The following is a 21,893-nucleotide window of genomic DNA, read 5'->3' on the forward strand; positions in this document are numbered from 1 at the left end:
AAGATGTGCAACAGTATAGGGTCGTCGTTGTCGCATTTTTCATTTCAAAATTCTCCACACATTCTCTATTGGGGACAGGTCAGGACTGCAGGCAGGCCAGTCCAGTACCTGTACCCTCTTCTTTCGCAGCAATGCCTTAGTAATGTGTGCAGCATGTGGTTTTGCATTGTGTTGTTGAAAAATGCATGGATGTCCCTGGAAAAGATGACGTCTTGAAGGCAGCATATGTTGCTCTAAGATCTCAATGTATTTTTCTGCATTAATGCTGCCATCACAGAAGTGTAAATTACCTTTGCCAAGGGCACTGACACAGCACCATACCATAACAGACCCTGGCTTTTGGACTTGTTGCTGATAACAGTCTGGATGGTCCTTTTCGTCTTTGGTCCGGAGCACACAGTGTCCATTTTTCCCCAAAAAAAGACCTGGAATGCTGATTCATCTGACCACAATACACGTTTCCACTGTGTGATGGTCCATCCTAGACGCCTCTGAGCCCAGAGAAGTTGACGCCACTTCTGGACATGGTTCTTTTTTGCAAAGTAAAGTTTAAGTGGCATTTGTGCATGTAACTCTGTATTGGAGGGCTTAACAAAGGTTTGCCAAAGTTATCCCTTGCCCATGTGGTTATATCAGCTATTGCTGAGTGGCGGTTCATGATGCAGTGCTTTCTGAGGGAACGAAGATCAGAGGCGTTCAGCTTAAGCTTGCTCCCTTGGCCTTTACCCACTGAAATTCCACCCGATTCCTTGAATCGTTTAATGATATTATGCACTGTAGAGGGATAAATATGTAAACACCTTCCAATCTTTCTTTGACGTAAATTGTTTTTAAACATTTCAATAATGTTCTCACGCATTTGTTGACAAACTGGAGATACTCTAGCCATCTTTGCTCATCAAAGCCTTTCCTGAATGCTGCTTTTGTACCAAACAATGATTACAATCACCTGTTGACATCACCTGTTTGGAATCACATCATTATTTATTTTTTTCACCTCATTACTAGCCCTAAATTGCCCCCTTCCCAACCTTTTTTGGAATGTGTTGAAATGCAGGAATGGAGGTATATTAACAAATTAAATGAAGTTGAGCAGACAAAACATGAAATATATTGGGTTCAAACTGTCTGCAGTCAAATAAAAATCAAAGTAAATGTAAGGAACACTGCATTTTTATTGTATTTTCTGTACTGTCCCAACTTTTACTGATTTGGGGTTGTATAATGAGTGAAATTAAAACAAAACAATTCAATTAACATATAACAAACTCAAATTTTAACAATATTGCTTTATTGACAAGTAAATACATTAAGAGTTTGTACTTATTTCAATCCATTCATGCTCAACAAGACCAAGTTCACAAACATTCAAGATTTTTTTTTATTTTGCAGTCAGTTGGCAGACATGTTAACTTGATTAAAAAGTTTATCTTTGATGACTTGGGACATCAAGCCATGGATTGCTTCAATAGTTGTTTTACAGCTGAAAATAACAGAGTTTTAAACAGCTTTTGAATAATTAAACATATACATGTGATAAGAAGTCTTAGATTTGTTACTAATTATAAAATCTTATGCAAAAGTTTAGACACCCCTGAATAAATACAATGTATTGTTGATTGAGCTAAGAAAAACAAATACTGTACATCCTTCAAAAGAAACAAATTAAATATGTTGTGGTTTATTTTTCCCCATGCTATTTATTAAGTGAAACCTTGCAATTACCTGGATTTCTGCATTGATTACTAATAAAATGTTGTCTAATTGTTGTATAAATCACAATTATAGACACATAAATACAATCTACCTACACTACTAATACAGACAGCTGTACTTACAGGAAAAAATTTAAGTGAACCCTTAAATGTAAAAAACTGTAGATCCCCCTTTAAGCAATCAATCAACCTAATGTTTTCTGTAGTTGCATATACGATTTACACAATGTTAAAAAATTTAAACTATTACTTCCAGCAAATGTGTTTGTTTAGTTAATATTTCTGGAATGCCTTGATACACAGATCTCTTCAGGTCATGCCACATCATTTAAATAAAAGTTAAAGTCAAGACTCTAAATTTGCCATTCCAAAACACGAATCTTCTTCTTTTTTAACCATTCTTGAGCTGATTAAAATGTGTGCTTTGGGTCAGTATCCAGTTACATCACCCAGTGTCTCTTCAGCTTGCAGTCATGGACTGCTGCCTTCTTCGGGAGCATGCATAGGTTGATGTAAAATAATGTCTATGTAGAAAGCTCACTACATTTTCAGACAGACTCATAAGGTTCAGAGGCCCAAAGGTTCTCAGTTGGATTCAGGTCTGGGGAACATGAGTGCCAGTCAATGGCATCAATGCCTTAGTTATCCAGGAACTGCCTACACACTCTTGCAGGGCATAGTGTTGTGCCAGGTGGATCCCAAGGCACACAACACTAGGGTAAGGCCTGACAAATGCTCTGAGAAATTCATCCCGATATCTTACAGCAGTCAGGACAAATTGATACCCCTACAGTTTAAGGCTATAAGTGTTACAGTGTCGATGGTGAAGTGTTTTCCTAATTATTATTTAGAATTTTTCCCATTTTTCCTCCCAATCTAGTCGTATCCAATTACCCGATTGTATTATGCTTCCTCTCTACTTATGCTGATCTCCAATCCTGATTAAGGAGATCGAAACTGGCACGCACCCCCTGACACGTGTGCAGTAGCCGACTGCATCTTTTCACCTCCACGAGGCGAGTTCATATGTGGATCAGCTTTGTGTACGGAGAGCCACACCCTGATCAACGCACAGCAATGTGTGTAATATATATTCACACAAACCTTATCTCTCTCTCTCTCTCTCTATCTCTATCTCTCTATCTATATATATATATATATATATATATATATATACATACAGGGGTTGGACAAAATAACTGAAACACCTGGTTTTAGACCACAATAATTTATTAGTATGGTGTAGGGCCTCCTTTTGCGGCCAATACAGCGTCAATTCGTCTTGGAAATGACATATACAAGTCCTGCACAGTGGTCAGAGGGATTTTAAGCCATTCTTCTTGCAGGATAGTGGCCAGGTCACTACGTGATGCTGGTGGAGGAAAACGTTTCCTGACTCGCTTCTCCAAAACACCCCAAAGTGGCTCAATAATATTTAGATCTGGTGACTGTGCAGGCCATGGGAGATGTTCAACTTCACTTTCATGTTCATCAAACCAATCTTTCACCAGTCTTGCTGTGTGTATTGGTGCATTGTCATCCTGATACACGGCACCGCCATTGGATGCACATGGTCCTCCAAAATGGTTCGGTAGTCCTTGGCAGTGACGCGCCCATCTAGCACAAGTATTGGGCCAAGGGAATGCCATGATATGGCAGCCCAAACCATCACTGATCCACCCCCATGCTTCACTCTGGGCATGCAACAGTCTGGGTGGTACGCTTCTTTGGGGCTTCTCCACACCGTAACTCTCCCGGATGTGGGGAAAACAGTAAAGGTGGACTCATCAGAGAACAATACATGTTTCACATTGTCCACAGCCCAAGATTTGCGCTCCTTGCACCATTGAAACCGATGTTTGGCATTGGCACGAGTGACCAAAGGTTTGGCTATAGCAGCCCGGCCGTGTATATTGACCCTGTGGAGCTCCCGACGGACAGTTCTGGTGGAAACAGGAGAGTTGAGGTGCACATTTAATTCTGCCGTGATTTGGGCAGCCGTGGTTTTATGTTTTTTGGATACAATCCGGGTTAGCACCCGAGCATCCCTTTCAGACAGCTTCCTCTTGCGTCCACAGTTAATCCTGTTGGATGTGGTTTGTCCTTCTTGGTGGTATGCTGACATTACCCTGGATACCGTGGCTCTTGATACATCACAAAGACTTGCTGTCTTGGTCACAGATGCGCCAGCAAGACGTGCACCAACAATTTGTCCTCTTTTGAACTCTGGTATGTCACCCATAATGTTGTGTGCATTGCAATATTTTGAGCAAAACTGTGCTCTTACCCTGCTAATTGAACCTTCACACTCTGCTCTTACTGGTGCAATGTGCAATTAATGAAGATTGGCCACCAGACTGGTCCAATTTAGCCATGAAACCTCCCACACTAAAATGACAGGTGTTTCAGTTATTTTGTCCAACCCCTGTATATATACGTGTATATATATACAGTGTATCACAAAAGTGAGTACACCCCTCACATTTCTGCAAATATTTCATTATATCTTTTCATGGGACAACACTATAGACATGAAACTTGGATATAACTTAGAGTAGTCAGTGTACAGCTTGTATAGCAGTGTAGATTTACTGTCTTCTGAAAATAACTCAACACGCAGCCATTAATGTCTAAATAGCTGGCAACATAAGTGAGTACACCCCACAGTGAACATGTCCAAATTGTGCCCAAATGTGTCGTTGTCCCTCCCTGGTGTCATGTGTCAAGGTCCCAGGTGTAAATGGGGAGCAGGGCTGTTAAATTTGGTGTTTTGGGTACAATTCTCGCATACTGGCCACTGGATATTCAACATGGCACCTCATGGCAAAGAACTCTCTGAGGATGTGAGAAATAGAATTGTTGCTCTCCACAAAGATGGCCTGGGCTATAAGAAGATTGCTAACACCCTGAAACTGAGCTACAGCATGGTGGCCAAGGTCATACAGCGGTTTTCCAGGACAGGTTCCACTCGGAACAGGCTTCACCAGGGTCGACCAAAGAAGTTGAGTCCATGTGTTCGGCGTCATATCCAGAGGTTGGCTTTAAAAAATAGACACATGAGTGCTGCCAGCATTGCTGCAGAGGTTGAAGACGTGGGAGGTCAGCCTGTCAGTGCTCAGACCATACGCCGCACACTGCATCAACTCGGTCTGCATGGTCGTCATCCCAGAAGGAAGCTGACAAACAGTTTGCTGAAGACAAGCAGTCCAAGAACATGGATTACTGGAATGCCCTGTGGTCTGACGAGACCAAGATAAACTTGTTTGGCTCAGATGGTGTCCAGCATGTGTGGCGGCGCCCTGGTGAGAAGTACCAAGACAACTGTATCTTGCCTACAGTCAAGCATAGTGGTGGTAGCATCATGGTCTTGGGCTGCATGAGTGTTGCTGGCACTGGGGAGCTGCAGTTCATTGAGGAAACATTCTGAAACAGAGCATGATCCCCTCCCTTCGAAAACTGGGCCTCATGGCAGTTTTCCCAACACGATAACGACCCCAAACACAACCTCCAAGATGACAACTGCCTTGCTGAGGAAGCTGAAGGTAAAGGTGATGGACTAAACCCAATTGAGCACCTGTGGCGCATCCTCAAGTGGAAGGTGGAGGAGTTCAAGGTGTCTAACATCCACCAGCTCTGTGATGTCATCATGGAGGAGTGGAAGAGGATTCCAGTAGCAACCTGTGCAGCTCTGGTGAATTCCATGCCCAGGAGGGTTAAGGCAGTGCTGGATAATAATGGTGGTCACACAAAATATTGACACTTTAGGCACAATTTGGACATGTTCACTGTGGGGTGTACTCACTTATGTTGCCAGCCATTTAGACATTAATGGCTGTGTATTGAGTTATTTTCAGAAGACAGTAAATCTACACTGCTATACAAGTTGTACACTGACTACTCTAAGTACTGTGTATATACAGTATATATATATATATATATATATATATATATATATATATATATATATATATATATATATATATATATACAGTGTATCACAAAAGTGAGTACACCCCTCACATTTCTGCAAATATTTCATTATATCTTTTCATGGGACAACACTATAGACATGAAACTTGGATATAACTTAGAGTAGTCAGTGTACAGCTTGTATAGCAGTGTAGATTTACTGTCTTCTGAAAATAACTCAACACACAGCCATTAATGTCTAAATAGCTGGCAACATAAGTGAGTACACCCCACAGTGAACATGTCCAAATTGTGCCCAAATGTGTCGTTGTCCCTCCCTGGTGTCATGTGTCAAGGTCCCAGGTGTAAATGGGGAGCAGGGCTGTTAAATTTGGTGTTTTGGGTACAATTCTCTCATACTGGCCACTGGATATTCAACATGGCACCTCATGGCAAAGAACTCTCTGAGGATGTGAGAAATAGAATTGTTGCTCTCCACAAAGATGGCCTGGGCTATAAGAAGATTGCTAACACCCTGAAACTGAGCTACAGCATGGTGGCCAAGGTCATACAGCGGTTTTCCAGGACAGGTTCCACTCGGAACAGGCTTCGCCAGGGTCGACCAAAGAAGTTGAGTCCACGTGTTCGGCGTCATATCCAGAGGTTGGCTTTAAAAAATAGACACATGAGTGCTGCCAGCATTGCTGCAGAGGCTGAAGACGTGGGAGGTCAGCCTGTCAGTGCTCAGACCATACGCTGCACACTGCATCAACTCGGTCTGCATGGTTGTCATCCCAGAAGGAAGCTGACCCACAAGAAAGCCCGCAAACAGTTTGCTGAAGACAAGCAGTCCAAGAATATGGATTACTGGAATGCCCTGTGGTCTGACGAGACCAAGATAAACTTGTTTGGCTCAGATGGTGTCCAGCATGTGTGGCGGCGCCCTGGTGAGAAGTACCAAGACAACTGTATCTTGCCTACAGTCAAGCATGGTGGTGGTAGCATCATGGTCTTGGGCTGCATGAGTGTTGCTGGCACTGGGGAGCTGCAGTTCATTGAGGGAAACATGAATTCCAACATGTACTGTGACATTCTGAAACAGAGCATGATCCCCTCCCTTCGAAAACTGGGCCTCATGGCAGTTTTCCAACTGGATAACGACCCCAAACACAACCTCCAAGATGACAACTGCCTTGCTGAGGAAGCTGAAGGTAAAGGTGATGGACTAAACCCAATTGAGCACCTGTGGCGCATCCTCAAGTGGAAGGTGGAGGAGTTCAAGGTGTCTAACATCCACCAGCTCCGTGATGTCATCATGGAGGAGTGGAAGAGGATTCCAGTAGCAACCTGTGCAGCTCTGGTGAATTCCATGCCCAGGAGGGTTAAGGCAGTGCTGGATAATAATGGTGGTCACACAAAATATTGACACTTTGGGCACAATTTGGACATGTTCACTGTGGGGTGTACTCACTTATGTTGCCAGCCATTTAGACATTAATGGCTGTGTGTTGAGTTATTTTCAGAAGACAGTAAATCTACACTGCTATACAAGTTGTACACTGACTACTCTAACTTATATCCAAGTTTTATTTCTATAGTGTTGTCCCATGAAAAGATATAATAAAATATTTGCAGAAATGTGAGGGGTGTACTCACTTTTGTGATACACTGTATATATATATATACACACATACAGTGTATCACAGAAGTGAGTACACCCCTCACATTTCTGCAAATATTTCATTATATCTTTTCATGGGACAACACTATAGACATGAAACTTGGATATAACTTAGAGTAGTCAGTGTACAGCTTGTATAGCAGTGTAGATTTACTGTCTTCTGAAAATAACTCAACACACAGTCATTAATGTCTAAATAGCTGGCAACATAAGTGAGTACACCCCACAGTGAACATGTCCAAATTGTGCCCAAATGTGTCGTTGTCCCTCCCTGGTGTCATGTGTCAAGGTCCCAGGTGTAAATGGGGAGCAGGGCTGTTAAATTTGGTGTTTTGGGTACAATTCTCTCATACTGGCCACTGGATATTCAACATGGCACCTCATGGCAAAGAACTCTCTGAGGATGTGAGAAATAGAATTGTTGCTCTCCACAAAGATGGCCTGGGCTATAAGAAGATTGCTAACACCCTGAAACTGAGCTACAGCATGGTGGCCAAGGTCATACAGCGGTTTTCCAGGACAGGTTCCACTCGGAACAGGCTTCGCCAGGGTCGACCAAAGAAGTTGAGTCCACGTGTTCGGCGTCATATCCAGAGGTTGGCTTTAAAAAATAGACACATGAGTGCTGCCAGCATTGCTGCAGAGGTTGAAGACGTGGGAGGTCAGCCTGTCAGTGCTCAGACCATACGCCGCACACTGCATCAACTCGGTCTGCATGGTCGTCATCCCAGAAGGAAGCTGACGCACAAGAAAGCCCGCAAACAGTTTGCTGAAGACAAGCAGTCCAAGAACATGGATTACTGGAATGCCCTGTGGTCTGACGAGACCAAGATAAACTTGTTTGGCTCAGATGGTGTCCAGCATGTGTGGCGGCGCCCTGGTGAGAAGTACCAAGACAACTGTATCTTGCCTACAGTCAAGCATGGTGGTGGTAGCATCATGGTCTTGGGCTGCATGAGTGTTGCTGGCACTGGGGAGCTGCAGTTCATTGAGGGAAACATGAATTCCAACATGTACTGTGACATTCTGAAACAGAGCATGATCCCCTCCCTTCGAAAACTGGGCCTCATGGCAGTTTTCCAACAGGATAACGACCCCAAACACAACCTCCAAGATGACAACTGCCTTGCTGAGGAAGCTGAAGGTAAAGGTGATGGACTAAACCCAATTGAGCACCTGTGGCGCATCCTCAAGTGGAAGGTGGAGGAGTTCAAGGTGTCTAACATCCACCAGCTCCGTGATGTCATCATGGAGGAGTGGAAGAGGATTCCAGTAGCAACCTGTGCAGCTCTGGTGAATTCCATGCCCAGGAGGGTTAAGGCAGTGCTGGATAATAATGGTGGTCACACAAAATATTGACACTTTGGGCACAATTTGGCCATGTTCACTGTGGGGTGTACTCACTTATGTTGCCAGCCATTTAGACATTAATGGCTGTGTGTTGAGTTATTTTCAGAAGACAGCAAATCTACACTGCTATACAAGCTGTACACTGACTACTCTAAGTTATATCCAAGTTTCATGTCTGTAGTGTTGTCCCATGAAAAGATATAATAAAATATTTGCAGAAATGTGAGGGGTGTACTCACTTTTGTGATACACTGTATATAAATAAATAATTAAGGTGATATATACCTTATCTTTACTCACAATAAGGTAATGTGCAACAATACAAAATTCACAAGAATTATTGTGTTACCTGTCTCGTGTGGCCTTTGCAAGTTTGTCCTCAGACTTCCTATCGTGTGTGTCCAAGCCAAGCATAAAGCTACCTCTCCCCAGCTGGGCCTCAGCTTGCTCAAGCTTTTCAGAGAGATCGAACACTTGCCCAGTAGTGTAGTCTGCATTCTGCAAACAGGACAGTGATAATTAAATAGCTCATGACCAGATTTTCCTCACAATGCAAGGATCTGAAACAAAAAACATCTTTTCAGGATTATTTTGAAGTTCTAAACTGCCTAAACCTGTGTTGTTAACTGGAATATGCAGTTTGCCAAAGGTAAGGAGCTCACTCCATAGGTGTGAAGCCACTAATAAAAGCCTCTGACACAAACCTTAAGATATAGTGGATGATTTAATAACTCTCCAGTCAGTCAATTGATCTTTGCTCACAAGCTCAATTGTTGGTTAAAAGCCCAAGAAAAAATGTCTGTCAACGGTATAAATCATGTTAAATACAAAGAACACAAAAAAAAAAAAACATGCTGAAATATCATCTGTCTGTGTAGTACCAAAGTTATGCTTTAGCAATTAACGAGTAAATACATATTTTTGCCAATAAATATGCCAAGTTTAAGCAGGATTCTTAATATTACAGCCTTATTATTTAACTTTTTACACAATACAAATAAAATACAGTTAGATGTGCTGAATAACAGATTAATGAAATAAATAATAAACTAACTAAAAAAATCACAAGAACAATACTCACTGTTAGCAGACTTGATGAACTCAAAGTGTTAACCCAGTATTTATTCCAGAGAAGCTCGAGTAATTTTCGATCCAGAGAAGACTTAAAATATGTCACCTCTAGAGCATAGTACCTAATGAAAAATATGATGCACACTTAATGTCATCATCTAACATGATGTTTATTACATTGAGTCTTTTTTGAATATTTTTTGAATATGTATAACTACAAGATGTAGTCAAAAGTATGTGTACACCCCTGCTAATTGAGTTCAGGTGTTTTAGACATGGCCATTGATGTACTTAAAAATAAATTAGTCCGAATTATTATGCAAAGCCTTCCCAGAAAAGTGGATGTTATTACTGCTACTAAAGGGGGCTATAACATTGTAATGCCCATAGTTTTTAAGCATTTTTATTATGCTCATGATTAGGTGTCACCATACTTTTGGCCAAATAGTGTATTTAAAAACAATTTGTTAGAACTGCATGATTATCAATAAAATAATATATGATGCTTAATATTATTATAAATGGATGTACACATTCAGCCAATGGAGAGGTTGGGCTTAAACTCTTGAAATCAAATCTTACTGGTGGTGATGCCAGCCTTGAAAAGAAACAACTGGCTGTGAAGGAGAGAGGGACAGTGTTTTTTTTTCTCATTGCCTTGGCAAAAATGCATCAGGGTGGCGACATGAATAATGGAAGATTTACACAGAAAAGGTGGCACAGCATTTTGTTTGCTCACTGTCTGTGAAAAGTTTGATGTGGTCTCCTTGTGTCCATACCTCAGGTACTTGAGTTTCCCTCCACCTCCCAAAATATGCCCTGTCCAGGGTGTATCCACTGTATATAGAACGCTGCATACAATTAGAGCTGGGCGGTATATCGCAAATATCGATATATTATATATTACTCTTTACACGATGTTGAAAATGACCATATTCGTTATATTGAGTATGCCTGGGATACACAGGTTACCAATTGAGAACATTTAAAAGCAGTGCCCACCAGGCGTTTTTTCACGCATGAGCGGGTGGGCGCGTGCACGCACACACATGCAAACTGAATCACTGAGTAAACGAGTCAAAAACAACTCTTTTCAAATGAATTATTTATTGGAATCGAATCAGGGAACTGTGCTCTTATCTATGGTAAAGATTCATTCGTTTTGCTTACTCTATTTCATTATGGTGTCGAGCGTTAACAACACCATGAATCAGTTCATTTGTTAAAGAGATTCATTTGTGGTTCTAGCCTTGAAAAACAGGCTATTATTTGCATCATAATAATACAAAAAATAAACACTAATTAGTCAGAATTGTTTAGAACTACAATATTCTGTGTTTTTAAAATAACTTATAAACAAAATAAGCTAAAATACGGGCAGTGGCCAGCCATTGTACTGTACTTTAAGTTTACATTATATTGTATTGTATATCACCACTTCTCAAAAGCATATCGAGATATGAGTTTTTTAGTCATATCACCCAGCCCTACATACAATGTTTCCAGATGGCTCCAGACCCGACACAACCCTGATCAGATTATACACTGCCTGGCCAAAAAAAAAGGTCACCACCTGGATTTAACTAAGCAAATAGGTAAGAGCCTCCCATTGGATAATTACTGCATGGGTGATTATGTTTCAGCTGGCAACAAGTTATTTAACCCTAACTAATGCAGTGAGTAGCTTCTCATTTGTTAAACAACCATGTCGAAAGACACATCCTGTGGTCGTGGAAAAGATGTTAATCGGTTTCAGAAGGGTCAAATTATTGGCATGCATCAAGCAGAGAAAACATCTAAGAAGATTGCTGAAACTACTAAAATCGGGTTAAGAACTGTCCAACGCATTATTAAAAAGTGGAAGGACAGTGGGGAAACATCATCTTCGAGGAAGGAATGTGGCCGGACAAAAATTTTGAATGATCGTGATCGGCAATCACTTAAACGTTTGGTGAAATCAAATCGTAGAAAAACTACAGTAGAACTCAGGGATATGTTTAATAGTGAAAGTAAGAGCATTTTCACACACACAGTGTGAAGGGACAAGGGATTGGGACTAAACAGCTGTGTAGCTTTAAGAAAACCACTTGTCAGTGAGGCTAACCGGCAAAAACGGCTTTAATTTGCCAGGGAGCATAAAGATTGGACTCTGGAGCAATGGAAGAAGGTCATGTGGTCTGATGAGTCCAGATTTACCCTGTTCCAGAGTGATGGGCGCATCAGGGTAGGAAGAGAGGCGGCTAAAGTGATGCACCCATCATGCCTAGTGCCTACCGTACAAGCCTGTGGGGGCAGTGCTATGATCTGGGGTTGCTGCAGTTGGTCAGGTCTAGGTTCAGCAATGTGATCATAATTAAAATACAATTATTTATGCACCCTTGACTAAAGGAAAATATAATAAACAATGGCATATATTTTGAACCACGAAAACACTTACTGTTTGCAGTGCACTCCAAAGTCTTCAATTTTATTAAGGGGTATAGTCTGGTACTCTGATGGCCCCTCATCTGGAGGTTTATATCCCTTACATCCAGAAAGAAAAAATGCATTTAAACAGATTTTATTTTTATTTATCCCTTTGTCAAGCATTGTCATTAAGAACTGTTTTGAAGCTTGGAGACCACATTTGAGATGCATCTTTAGGTTATGTGGATCAAAATACCACTTTTAGTACTTTAGTTAAGTATTTATAATCAAAACTGGGTAAACATCCATACATGACTGCAATACCCTGAGAATAAAGATTTTTAGATTAGAAATGTAATTTATAGATAACATTCTGAGTAAAAATGTTCAGAAAAACAATAAAACCATAATTCTTAAACTAAAAAATATTACTACCTTTGGGTATGTTCTGAAAGCCCCCAGGTTCACTTTTCCTGCAGATATGGTACGTGTTGGGTCAATCTGTTATGAGAAAGTAAGTTATATGATGTATGAGAAGAAGTATTTCAGTAAGTCATCCACAAAGCAAACAAACCAGAGCCATCTAATGAATAACTTAGTTATGAATACCCAATTATTACTTGCCCTTAGCACTAACTCTACAATGTCACTGAAGTGTAAATAACATACTGTATACTGTTACAAAAGCAACAACCATTAATCAGGCACCACTACAAATGTCACTTAGACTATTTGTATCCCAGGGTCGGTCATAGATCACTGCCACAGCTCCAGTGAAACCATCATTCACATTCTTTTTTTACTTTGTGCATACTGATGGGGATGTACTGCACAAAATTAATCTAATAGAAAATAAACATGAGATTAAAAAATTCCCTATAAGACCTACCACCACTGCCACAAAAGGCTCCTGAAACTGCTGATTGAGCATCTGGGTGCTAACATCAATGCCAGAGAGCCAGCAGCCATAACCGGGGTGACTGTGGTACCATCCAATGGCATTCTCTAATCGCCCTACCTGAAGAGAAAACAATTTTAGACACAATTAATTTAATTCATCCTTATAGCAATATGATGTAAATACCATGCAAGTGGATCGAACATACTAACCATCAAGTTCCCATTACAAAAACCTTTTGGTAGCAGCATATGACTAAACTGTAGTAAAGACTACTGTATCATTTTAATTATTCCAACCTTGAAAATAAATAATTATAAATGATTTGCAGATTTGTTTTCTCTAGTAATATTAGCTCCACTTCTCCCTGAATGTGTCATTTTTTTTCAAATGGGCTAAAAAGGAATTCTGGTATAGACAGAACAAGTTTGACTAACTGGAAAAAACATTGCAAAAGTGTTTGTGTAAATTATTTACATGTATGATTTCTATACAAATTAGGCTGCACATATCTGCAATGTTTTCACAGTTCTTCATACTTTTTATAGTAACCAAGATTTATTAAACACTTCCTCATACTAAAGCTTAAAAAGTGTATGGTCATGGCAAGAGGCTGCATCCCAAACACAATAAGTATTAAACAATATTAAGGAATGACACCACTGGACAATACTAAATCAAAATTATACTTAGAATGATAGTATATGGTATGAGACACAAAACAGTCCACATAACACAGTCCACATAATATTAGTAATGCATAGTATATTTTGTTTAACATCTTTTTTAAAAGTTCTGTATTGTTTCCCATTTTCCCACCATTTTCCCAGACATTACAATTACTAAGATAAAATAAATATTCCTAGATTTTTACGACTGTTTATTAAAGTGTGCTACATACACAGATATTACATTTTGCTATAACTCAGCAAATACTGTTCAAACAAATACTTTATTTACGAAAGTACATTTATTTGCAAAAGTACCTTTAAAAACAACAAAAATCAACAAACAGCTTGTTTTAAAATGTTAAATAAAATGGAAGTTGAATCTGCTAATTTAGTCAGCATATAAAAGGCCAATTAAAAAAAAAAGCGCTGGCATATTTATAGATTCATTCATTTATTTTAACTTATTGCCTCACTACTGTAGGGGTGCATGGCATGTTTTTACCATGTACATGATGTAATTACACAGTCACTCACTCTCTCTCTTTCTTACACACACAGTTACTCAGAAAATAATGTAACAAAATATGGATCAAGGCACATGAAGTATGTTCATGGGGTAAAATTTTGGTGCTTAGTGGGGGCCCTTATTTTTTAATCTCAAAGTTCAAAGACACTCAATAACATTTAAGAAAATGTTAGGTTAATCTATATGACCCTTACAAAAAGGCATTGTTTATAGTAATTTTATAGATTTGGATAATTTTATTAATAAAGATTAGATAAAAAATTAGGAAAAAAACATTTCAGGTGATCAGGGTGAAAATGAATTTGTAGTGCTTATGACAATCTACATTTAGGAACATAAAAGATATCTCAATCCCACTTCTGATATACCACAATGAACGATTTAATATTTGATCTATACTGGTATGAAACTGACATGCTTACAGTAACAGAGTTGACTGTATGCAAGTTCCAATAATTTTAGGCTTATATTGGCCAGTATACAACACATTCTATAAGATCAAAGCATTCCCAGTAATGCTCACTGTTGAATGTGAAGATGTGAAATTACCTGTTTGGCATTCTCTATGTAAGCAGCCATATACTCATAAGCTGCAGCCTGGGCATTGACCCGGGTCTCAGTGCCCTCCACTGGCAGAGCAAAGCTGTCCATTATCATCATGGTTTCTCCATCCACTTTTCCCAGCATGAGTCCCATCACTTCCAGATTTCCACCCGATCTAGCATGCATGACCATCTTTAGAAGAGCCAGAGCTGATATCTTGCAGTACTTGAAGTAATGGTGGCTGCAAAAAACCCCAAAAAAAACCAGTCGCAACAAACAAACGTATTGGAAATGTGTTAAAAGCAGTAAAAGGAGAACAGTCACAATATAAAAAAAATATACAGAGCCAGCTTTTAATAATTATATTTTTTTTGCAAACTAACTGGACCTAGACTGTTTTTGTATCACACGAGGGAACACTCAAAACCCAAAAATCTTACTGGCATAACCTTGGTGGTATATGATGTATTAGTAAATACACAATCTGGGAAATGCAGTAGTCCTTTTTAGGTCCTTTTTTTAGTGATGGGGTAAAAGTGCATTTTAAAATGTATTGCATTACATAATCGTTTCTGATATTAAAAATGGCTAAACGTGACTATTGCACTTTGAATCCGTTTAAAAGGTAAAGTACGGCACAGACAGGACTTCACACAGCTTTCTAGCATAACAATTTCGCCTGTAATGTGTGTAATACTTACTCCTTTGTCCACGGTTTGGCAGCCAGAATTTCTTGTTGTTGTTTTTTATCATATTTGTAGATTTCATCAATACTCTGAACTTCTTGGATGCTGTTCGACAGCTCCCAGGTCTTCTGTGCTATGCTGCTCCCGGCCATAGTTACAGCTAATCACTCCTATACAAAAATTAGCTTTTTCCTATTTTCTGTAGTTTAATGCAAACTAAAGTAAATACTAGATTATTTAAAGAACACTTCTTAAAATATGTAAGTGCTTCCCAAACAGCTGTTTTCATTAATTACAGAATCCAAGAGTTTAGCTGGCTACATGCTAGTGGCTACTGCTACTACTTCAATAGACATCGACGATTCCGAGTAGGGTTGCCAGATATGACTAATAACTCCCCCTCCAGGGACTCAATATTCGATAAACCATTATTGACAAATACGTTTTCTTCAGTTTTATAGTTTTTTTTCTCCTTCTAAAAATGCTTTTTTATAGGTAGTTTAGTTTCTGTTTATCTTAAGTATTTTAATACTTAAATACAACAGATGATAAAATAACTTTCTTTACTTAAAAAAGTAAAATTGTACCTTCTATACTTTAGCGGATGCTATTTTTTGCTGTGTGTACAAGTTTAAAGTTATAGACTTTTCAAATATATTTAAATACGAAACCTAGGAATAAGTAAAATTTGAACTTTTTTAATAGCTCAAATTAACCTGACGAGACATCTGTATTATTGTTACTATTATTATTATTGTTGTTGTTGTTATTATTATTATTATTCTTTGGGAACTGGGGACACTAATTGTTGCAGTTTTGCAAGTGGAATTTTTGTCCATTCTTGCTTGATATGAGACTTTAGCTGCTCACAAGTCCATTGTTGCGTAAAGGCATGCCAGTCAAGCAAACGTATTCTGTGTCTATGATTGCAGTGTATACACAATGAGGCTTCCAGGAAAAGCAGTTGTCTTGATAGCAGCATGTGTTTTTCTAAAATTCCAACATATGCCTCCACGTCAGTGGTACCTTCACACATATGCAAGTCACTCATGCCACAGGCACTGATGCACCACCATACCATACCTAATAACAGTCTAGATATTCCTTGACTTCCACATTTCCCCCTCTGAACCATGGACTCATCTGATCACAGCACATGTTTTCACTGTCTTTCAGAACATTTAAAGTAAACCCAGGCCCAAAGAATGCTGAGACATTTCTGCTTAGAGTCATGTAATAAAGTTTCAAGCTGCATTGCTTGTTAAGTGACAAGCTCAAAGGTCAAACATATTCAGACAAACTAAGATTCCCTGAATCTTTTCACAGTACTATAAGCAGTAGCTTGTGGAGGACTAAAGTATTTGCAATCTTGCATTGTGAAATGCTCTTTTGAACTGATTGGCAATTGGCAGTTTGGCACAAAGTTGTGAGCCATGACCCATCATCGCTTGTAGAGACTGATCCTTTGGTGGATCCTCATTTTATACTCAATCATGATTTCCTTACCCGTTACCAATTCACCTGCTTAATCTGGAATGCAGTAATTTGAATATTTCATAAACTTCTCACTTATGTTGCCTTTGTCCCAAATTCTAAATGCAGTGAAAACATCAGAAATCTTTTCTTTCTACTTTTTTTTTTTTTTTAGCTAAATAAACACTCAAGAAAATTAACAAATTCACAGATTCTTTTTTTTACTGCATTTTACAAAACGTCCCAACGTCTCAGAAATATTAAAAATAATTAAAATAATGTTCAGGGTGGTTTATGTTAAAAGGACAGTGGTAGCTCGGCTTGACTACTTTTTCAAGGTTGCTCTAGATCCATTATTGCCAAGTTCCTAAGTTTTGTACTGTATATACAGTTGTAAATCACGTTGTATAAAAGCGTCTGCTAAATGATATTATTGTCTAGTAACGTGCATACCTCAACATAACTACTAGGGTATTTATAATTTAATTACTGCAGTAAATAGAAGCCTACTCAATTTCTTCTCGAATTTCTCTAAAAAAGATGTCATAAGCTCTCTGCATACTCACTGCAAAGTTGTTGTACCCTATTATCAATTAAACAGTATACTTGGACCTATAATAACAGAGATCTTAGACAAGTATATCACAGGCACAATAAAAATGACTTTCTCTCAACGTGGCAACAAAATGTGTCTATGGCGCCATCAATTGGACATGAATAGGAATAATAAATAAAACAGAATAAATAAAAACTTAAAACGTAAAATCATTCGCAAATAAACAAATTAACTTCTAAAATATTTCAGTTGCCTATTTAGCCTTAACAATTTTGATTATAATGTATTGTCATTATGCAAAAATAATTGTTAATGTTATCATGCTTCCGCTTTTTGATTGTGTAAAGCCTATAACCAATAACGCCAGTTTAAAAGTCATGTTTTTAAAAGCTGTTAAAATATGAAAAAAAAATCCAAAGCATGCAAAAGGTGCATAATGGACACTCACCAGGGTAAAAAAAATCTCTAAGCAAAAACGTAAAGACGTTACGAAACTATAACATAATTTAGCTACTTTTTAATGAACTGTCTTATGCTGCTCTCTTTGTTTTTATCTTAATTATTCTTGATGTTGATGTACTATTTAGATTTTGTACTATGATTTGTATGGTGTATGTATTTGTTTTGATTATTTGTCTTATGTAAAGCGTCTTTGAGTATCTTGAAAAGCGCTATATAAATAAAATGTATTATTATTATTATTATAACAACGTTTGCCTTTCCACAACATTTTGAAGAATGTTTTTGAAAATTCGTGTGTGATGGTAGGCACAATGAGTCGGGTCCACATACGTTTGCACAGAACACAGAAAAATATTACATTATTAAACAAGATTGATAAACACTACATAAGTACTACATTACCCATGATCCTTCGAGAGGCGTTGTGTCCAGGCGTCATCTAGGAAGCAGTGAGCAGGCACTAACGTGTCTTCCTGCTATATTAAGTCAAGTATTTAGTTAAATTTAGTGAACAACACTTATTGAATTAATAAGTCTTCGATTATGTTTCGCGGTGGTGTTTATTTTTTAAGTTGGTAATTGGTAAAGCAGGCATTAATGAATCATTCACTTATCAATGTGGCACAGGTAAGATACGACAATACATTGTAAATATTGTGTGTATCGTGTGTATCTAATTAAAACATGGAATTCGACCAGTGGTGTCTGAACTATAATCTGTATACTATATCTGTATTATAATTCATGGAAACTTGTTTGTGATTGTGTTACCAATTCCTAATTTACAATTTACAAATTCTTACGTTGTATAAAGTTTTAGCCAAGTGTTTTTCTCTGTTTCAGTATCATTAAACGGTTTGGCATTTGAAGGTACATATGGAACCGCTGCGGCTTTAGACACTAAAAACTACAAGGTTAATTAAAACAACAGATCTTTATCTTTAAAGCATGGCTGGAGGAAAGGCTGGCATATCAGTAACATGACTTATAGGAGGAATTTAGTGGTTGTTTCTGTTGCCAAGTGACCTGTACTTTATCTTAAGTTTATCTAAGTTCCTTTCCTAAATTTGGATTCTGCTTTTTGCCATTGTATGGTACCCTACAGTGCAATCTGAAATGCATCCAAATACGTAATTTGCTATTGTTTATTTTCAATTACATAAGCTTACCTATTAAACAAGGAGGAGGTGAGGCTGTGATGGTATTCTTCACAAGTCGCTAATACACGACCGTTACTGTAAATAGTAAACATGACAGATTTTCGGTTTGCCACACTATGGTTGTTTAATTTTCTGTAGCTCTGTTTTATTTTTTATCTTTCCCCCACGTCGTTGCTTTAATAAAATCTATTGCAGTTGGGCCTTATTATGGCACTTGCATCTTCTCAGTCAATTTAAATTCTGTGATTGCAGTCATGGCCAATCAATGGTTTGCACTATTTTTTGCTCCTCCCATATGGGTATCTTTAGTACACTTGGTCCCTAGCCAAAAAGTGAAAACAAATTTGATTGATAAAAGTGATTTATAAAAGTTCTCTTAAGTAACCACTTCATCCTGATCAAGACTATGATAAGCCAGAAGTTAATTCAAAAACACTAAGAGGAAAGTAAACCCTGGACGTGATGGCAGTCCATTGGGTACCACACAATTAGATGCTTTGACACGTTTGGGCACATTAGAGTAGCCAATCTATGTGGGGGCTTTGTTTACGTTAGGTGTGAGGAAACCAGAGTACCCAGATGAAACCTACATGGGAGAACATGTCCAAACAACTTGAAACAAATATCATAAAAATCATGAACTTGTGTAGTGCCAAGTTTGGGATGTTAGTTACCCTGCTGTATACATGTCCTGACCAGCTAAGAAGTAGCTCTCTTTTATTTTACAGGTCCAAAATGAATATGATCACATTCTTTATTTTGGGGCTTCTGGTCCATGTGGTCTTTTTCATTTCCATATTTGACATTTACTTCACATCACCTTTGGTTCATGGTATGGCGCCTCAGCATGTGCCCCTGCCCCCTCCAGCCAAGCGTCTGGTTCTCTTTGTGGCAGATGGCCTAAGAGCTGACAGCATTTTTAAACCATATAGCAATGGGACAACACGGACTCCTTATTTGAGGTACTGATTACAGGCCATTCTTTGAGTGGTTTAAATATTTATTTATTTTTTATTTTTACTGCAGTTTTTCCCAGTTATTGTTGTAACATGCTTATCAAAGTCATTGAACATGTGTCTAAGCAAATGCAGTATGTAAATTTAGTCTGTTGGCTTCTATGAGTTGCCTTGACATGGTTGTGTTTCCATTAATTAGAAGTGTAATTCAAGAGAAAGGCACATGGGGGGTGTCACATACACGAGTGCCCACAGAGTCCCGTCCTGGACACGTTGCCCTGATAGCAGGCTTTTATGAGGATGTCAGTGCTGTAGCCAAAGGTAATTCTGACTAAGTGTTCATAAGTCATATTATAAATGTTTATAATGACTGCAAAAATTGAGTTTAATGTAATTTTAATGTAATTTTTTTTTTTATTACGGAACCAAAACTATTTACATGAAAAACTAAAAATAACTAAATAAGGATTGGACTACATTTCTGCATTATTAGCCTTTATTTCTGCATTGTTCTTGCATTGCATGGCCCAGTATTTTTAAAATCCAGGTAAATAACCATAAATAATAGTAACAGAGTGAGTGTCTCAACATCAGATAATACCATTTGAATTTTGTGCTCAAATAAGATTTTTGTTTCTCTTTATGAAGGTTGTTTATTATGCAAAATAACATTAGTATACATAAATACCACATATTATCATTACAATATTGCTTTTGTTTTCTTATTTATACATTTAAAGAGAGAAAACCCCTCTTATTAGATGTAAGGCATTCCAGAACACTGTATTTGTAAATTGTCAGACAGCAGGAGACCATTTTCTTTTCATAACAATATTGTAAAGCCCACCCAGACTTAATGAATCGATTTTCAAATTCCATTAAAATAGCACAAAACGAAAATATCTGTCAAACACAGTATGCATAGTACTTCTTATACAAACCCCATTACCGGAAAGTTTGGACATTTTGTAAAATGTAATAAAAGTAAGAATCTATAAATTGTTCATTCTGTTGAATGTTTAAGTGACAAAGGAAAAAGAAAGCATGTCTCTAAAATATGTCTTTCTAAAATCCCAATACACTCCTTTGTGTCAATTGTACTTTAACACATATGCAAGTTACCCCCATACCATGACAGATGTAGGCTTTTGCATCTTTTACTGCTAACAGTCTGGATGGTCCTTTTCATCTTTGGCACAAAGAAATTGACGTTCATCTTTCACAAAAACAAGCTCATGCTTGTCTGACTACAACACACGTTCCCACTGTACAGCTTTCTTAATGCAGCAATAAAGTGCATCGGTTTTCTGAGTAAACTCAAGCTTCTGTGGCTATATTGATTACAATGGCCAGTTTGAGAGTCAGTGCTAACTGAGAGCATTTAACAGATTTAAGATTTATCTGAACTCTTTTCACAATATTATGTAAGGCAGATGTTACAATATCTAAATTGTTTGCAGAATTGCATTGAAAATGTTCTTTTTGAACTGATTTCACTTATGAAGTCTGTCACAAAGTGGTGAACCACGACCCATCTTTGCTTGCAAAGTCTGAGCCTTTGGTGGATCCTTTTTTTATATTCTATAAAGTTTTCACTTTTATTTTGCTCCATCCCAGCAGGCATCAAATTCAAAAGTTGCATATATTTACAAAACATAATCAAATTGGTCAGCCAAAACATAAAAAGTAATTTCTTTGGTTTTTTTCCCAAAAATGGTTGGAGAAATAACAAATCAATATATCTTGATTGTATTGCATTTTATAAAAAAGTACTCTAACCCTTTCTAAAATGAGGTTTGTGTAATAATCATGATAAGACCTATTTCAATT

General features: G+C 38.1%; 2 protein-coding genes across 5 annotated transcripts in view; one reads left to right on the forward strand and one right to left on the reverse strand.

Annotated features, from left to right (window-relative positions):
* Positions 1 to 1,269: 1,269 nt before the first annotated feature.
* cops5 (COP9 signalosome subunit 5) lies at positions 1,270 to 15,798 on the reverse strand. Its single transcript, XM_062985456.1, has 8 exons — positions 15,472 to 15,798; positions 14,777 to 15,011; positions 13,022 to 13,150; positions 12,568 to 12,633; positions 12,164 to 12,249; positions 9,737 to 9,848; positions 9,005 to 9,153; positions 1,270 to 1,483 (listed from the first exon to the last, which is right to left on the reverse strand). The coding sequence occupies exons 1-8, from the start codon at positions 15,606 to 15,608 to the stop codon at positions 1,393 to 1,395; spliced, it is 1,005 nt and encodes a 334-aa protein (XP_062841526.1). The 5' UTR covers positions 15,609 to 15,798; the 3' UTR covers positions 1,270 to 1,392.
* Positions 15,799 to 18,392: 2,594 nt separating this feature from the next.
* Positions 18,393 to 21,893, forward strand: part of pign (phosphatidylinositol glycan anchor biosynthesis, class N) — a 35,021-nt gene continuing 31,520 nt past the window's right edge. For 2 of the 4 annotated variants that reach the window (XM_062985795.1, XM_062985796.1), the window contains exons 1-3: positions 18,393 to 18,574; positions 19,836 to 20,069; positions 20,263 to 20,384. In XM_062985795.1, the coding sequence (XP_062841865.1) occupies positions 18,564 to 18,574; positions 19,836 to 20,069; positions 20,263 to 20,384 (367 nt within the window). In that variant the 5' untranslated portion in view covers positions 18,393 to 18,563. Of the gene's footprint in view, positions 18,575 to 19,835; positions 20,070 to 20,262; positions 20,385 to 21,893 lie in introns of those variants that run through there. The other 2 variants (XM_062985797.1, XM_062985798.1) reach the window with 2 other exon arrangements.

Source organism: Trichomycterus rosablanca, chromosome 23 (assembly GCF_030014385.1).
Source record: "Trichomycterus rosablanca isolate fTriRos1 chromosome 23, fTriRos1.hap1, whole genome shotgun sequence".
Classification (NCBI taxonomy): domain Eukaryota; kingdom Metazoa; phylum Chordata; class Actinopteri; order Siluriformes; family Trichomycteridae; genus Trichomycterus; species Trichomycterus rosablanca.